The sequence below is a fragment of the Meleagris gallopavo genome, chromosome 22 (assembly GCF_000146605.3).
Source record: "Meleagris gallopavo isolate NT-WF06-2002-E0010 breed Aviagen turkey brand Nicholas breeding stock chromosome 22, Turkey_5.1, whole genome shotgun sequence".
Classification (NCBI taxonomy): Eukaryota; Metazoa; Chordata; class Aves; order Galliformes; family Phasianidae; genus Meleagris; species Meleagris gallopavo.
Window position 1 is genome coordinate 6,318,589 of NC_015032.2, and position 3,870 is coordinate 6,322,458.

Consider the following 3,870-nt stretch of genomic DNA (forward strand, 5'->3'; position numbering starts at 1 on the left):
GGGGACGTCTCACATGAACAGGCTCACATTCCCACAGAAGCATGCTGTAGTTTAATCCTCTGTAGGAATCACCCTCCATCCTCCTCTGCTCCCCTGCTTCTTCTCCGCAGGAGATTACACGGCAGGAACTGCCACTGTAATTTTAAAGAGGAATCAGTCCCTCAAGAGCCCACAGAGAAACCAGCTGTAGGTTTGGGCTACCTTAAACAGGATTATGCAGGGTTGAGCGTTTGCTGCTTAAATCCCAAACGCCACATACAAAACTTCTGTGCTTTTCTATCCCAGTAAGCCCTGCAAAAGCCTGACAACAGCCTGCCATCCTGCTCTACCAACAGACCGCAGAGTCTCATCCCACCACGTCCCCCATATCTGCCGCCAAGCAAAAAAAATATGTATTAAAAAAAAAAATAATGTGGTTTTCACAAATTGCATTTCTTTGTTGAAACAACACCCGTCTTCCCTTCAGTAGAGGATTTGGGACTTGCTTTGGGGTTCATTCCTTCTTAAGAAAGATGGAGGCTCAGCTGGTTGAGGCGCATTGCATTGCAGAAAGGAAGTCACCCAGGGGACCGACTTGTTTTTCTTTTCCTGAATGTCAGTGTGGGGTGAATACAACTGGAACGTGACACATTAAATCAGGTTGCTCCCACCCAGCTCTGACTAAGCAGGAGCTGGTGAGGCATCACTGCATGGAAGTCCCCAGGGAGGACAAACTGCAGGGTGAGGGCATCGGTCTCCAGAGCCCAACAGCTCCATTATGCTCAGCACATGGGATTTGTGTTGGACCTTCATCCTACACTCCCAGTAGGATGTGGGGAGGACCCTGCCCATCATTGGTGGTTTGGGTGCGTCTGGGGTTGTTCAAGGCTCACCTGAGCATGGGGAGGAACATATGTGAGGGTCAATTTAAATTTTCTTCTAATTAATCAATGCCATGAAATAGGTATACAAAATTAACTGGGGAGAAAACCAAAACAAAACACACAAGCTTTCTGACAGCAGAAAAATATCTAGGGATTCCCGAAGACATTATATCAAAAGTAAAAGATGATCTGAGAAAGATGATCTGCATGCAATAACCACATTTTTCCCAGTCCCTGAGGGCTGGGAGGAGTCACAAAAGAGGCCACTTCTGCACCAAGAAACCCCACATCTCTAGGGAAGATCTCTTCATCTTCCCAATCCTCCATAGCTGCTGCCACAGAGAACAATAAACAGAATGCGAAAATTACATTTGCTGTAGACACACAGCTTTAAAAGTGGCTGAATATAGGTCCCAAACAAGAGCAGCTCACCCAGAGGTCAGGAACTGCACCTGCAGATACAGAGGGCCGTGGGGTGCCCAGTCCATGCAGTTAGCACAGAGCACAGCATCCCTTCTGGGATAAGATGCATCACAGCACTTCAGGCTCAGCACCACCAAGCATGGGACAAGCGATAATAAGCAAGGTAAGAGGATTAGGAGGGAAAAGATAATCTAAACCATTAAAAAAAAAAAACTGAACAATTTTGCAAGCAAAATGCCTCTCTGTGCAGAGAGCTGCCATGAGATCTAAGAGCTGCCATGTCCCTCAAAAGGCATGGCTTGCTGCTTAGACAGGGCTCAACTTTTCAAGTTTTAGCTCAACCTTGAACAGAACGAGGCCATGTGCTGCAGTGCTACGGCTCTGCCAAAAAAGACAAGAAAAAAAAAAAAAAGAAAGAAAAAAAGAGAGAGAGACCTGAGAGGAGGAAGAGAAATACCAGGAAAATATGGGAGATGAGATACAGGAAGCCCAGAGTCCATCTCCAGCCACACTCCAAGATGGGATCCATGAAACTCAGCCGTCCATAGAACTGTGCAGAACATACATACCTATATAATGTACACATACACACCATGAGTGGGTCACCCACTTGTGTCAGTGTGGGAAGAGCTGTTTTGCATAGAAATGAATCACAACACAGCAATATGAAATAGGGAGCACTGTTTTCACGGAGGGCATGGTGCTTTTACAGAGGCAGTAGCTGGGGTGAGGCTGGAGGGATGGAAGCTGCACTGGATTTCTGATTTGTACTGCGTGAAATGGTGCAAAAGGGAAAGAACATCGACAGAAAGAGAAGGAAAATAGATCAATGGATTGGAGCTAGGATGCAGCATGAGAAATACTGCGACCTGCATGGGGATCTCCAGGCAGCTCTTCCACACAAACTTTGTGACCTTGAGGCAGTCCCTTCGCCCTCACGTCTGTGCAGAAGCAGCCAGCAGGCTTTGTGCTGTCCTTGTTGGATTATAGATTTTTAGCTACAAAAACCCCGAAAAGCCCCCACCTGCCCCATTCTGATAAACATAAAGCTGGCACTGGTGAGGCCAGGCTAATAGGCAGCAAAGGGAGTAGCTGGTGCTGGGCTTTTCCCAATGACTTTGTGAGATGTTCATCGTACCCTCCAGCTCTCTAAATAACATCTTACTGACCTGCCAAAGCCAACCTTATTGCATGCATGGTTCAGAAGACAGGCATTCACAAAACATCCCAACGCACTGTAAAAAATTAATCACATTACTAATGCTTCACAGACCTCAGTGCAGCTCTCACCTCAGCCCTGAGCGCTGCCTCCATTTCCCAGCAGTGTGGGTCAGGAGTGGTTTTGCAGCGTTTCCTATTCAGACTCCTGGCACAACCAGGTGACATGCAGCAAGCACAGCCATGTGCCCAAAGCAAGATGCAGCTGTGGGGCTCTAGAGGAATGCACTGGAAATGGGGACTTCAGGAGAAGGTGAATCCCAGAAGGAGGTAGCTTGGGCTGCCCTGCTCGTGCCCTGTGATGATTACTGCCTGCCCAAGCCAATGCCACTGCAGAGAGCGACGTGGATCAGAAGTTAGGACAGCAGCTGAAGAAGCAAAAGAAGCTTATAAAGCCCTCCCAGGCAGGGCTACCCCTTGCTGGCCATTTGGCTTTCAGCCCCTTTCACTGCTGCCATTGCCAGTCCAAGCTGGGTTTTCACCTGTGTACAGCATGCACCGTGTGCTCTTAAATACAACAATCTCATCCTCACTGTAAAGCCAGACGAGCCCCTCCGTGAGACTTTGCACCAAGCACATAGCATTCCTGGGCATGGAGAATGGACCTCACTCCCATCACAGCCACCGCTGAGCTCCAAGGATGCTCCCAGGGACACCCAGCTCTCTACAAGCCCCCAGCCCTCTGCAGTGCAGGGTGAAGCTTTCCCTTCCTCCCAAACAGCATCTCATCGCCCGGACGCAACACACCTCCCTGGGAGGCCTCAAGGCACAAAATGGCTGAGGACCATAAAGCACATCCCAACATCTGATCTAAGAATGGCATTAGCATCAAAAGGAATAAGGGAAAATAACAAAAGGCCCCCAAAATCTTCTCGATTGAGTTGATGGAGGCCCTGGCCATGACAAAGAGCACGCAAACAAAAAAAATACCATTTGCTCTAAGGGAGCAGGAACCCAAACAGGGCTGTGCTGGAGCCCAGGACCGCAGAACAGCCCAGTGGGACTGTGGAAAGTCCCAGAGGGAAGGGAGTTGCTAACACAGGGACTTATCCTGACCCTCCCTTTGCAATCCTCCCAACAACGAGCAGCTAGCTGTCCTCCTCCTCCTCCAGCACAACCTGCAGTCAGGGGCATTTTTTCCCCACCCAACGTGGTCATTCCTGCCTAAAATCGAGGCTGCCGAGGAGAAATGCGCACCCCGGGACCGCTCCTTTGTTCCCTCTCCATCCCCCCCAGGAAGCCCCAGCCGCTGCTCAGCATTTCTTCGTAGACATTCCCACCCCACTGCTCCCCACGGGGGCACAGAAGAACCTCCCGGCCCCACTGCGGAGCCGCAACCCCCGGCCCCACATCCTCCGCAGCACCC

General features: G+C 49.8%; 1 protein-coding gene across 1 annotated transcript in view; it reads right to left on the reverse strand.

The window, feature by feature from the left end:
- Window positions 1-3,592: 3,592 nt before the first annotated feature.
- The window catches only part of KCNQ2 (potassium voltage-gated channel subfamily Q member 2), a 4,604-nt gene continuing 4,326 nt past the window's right edge, over window positions 3,593-3,870 (reverse strand). The window contains exon 6 of the mRNA XM_010722490.1: window positions 3,593-3,622. Within this exon, the coding sequence (XP_010720792.1) occupies window positions 3,593-3,622 (30 nt within the window). The remainder of the gene's footprint in view (window positions 3,623-3,870) is intronic.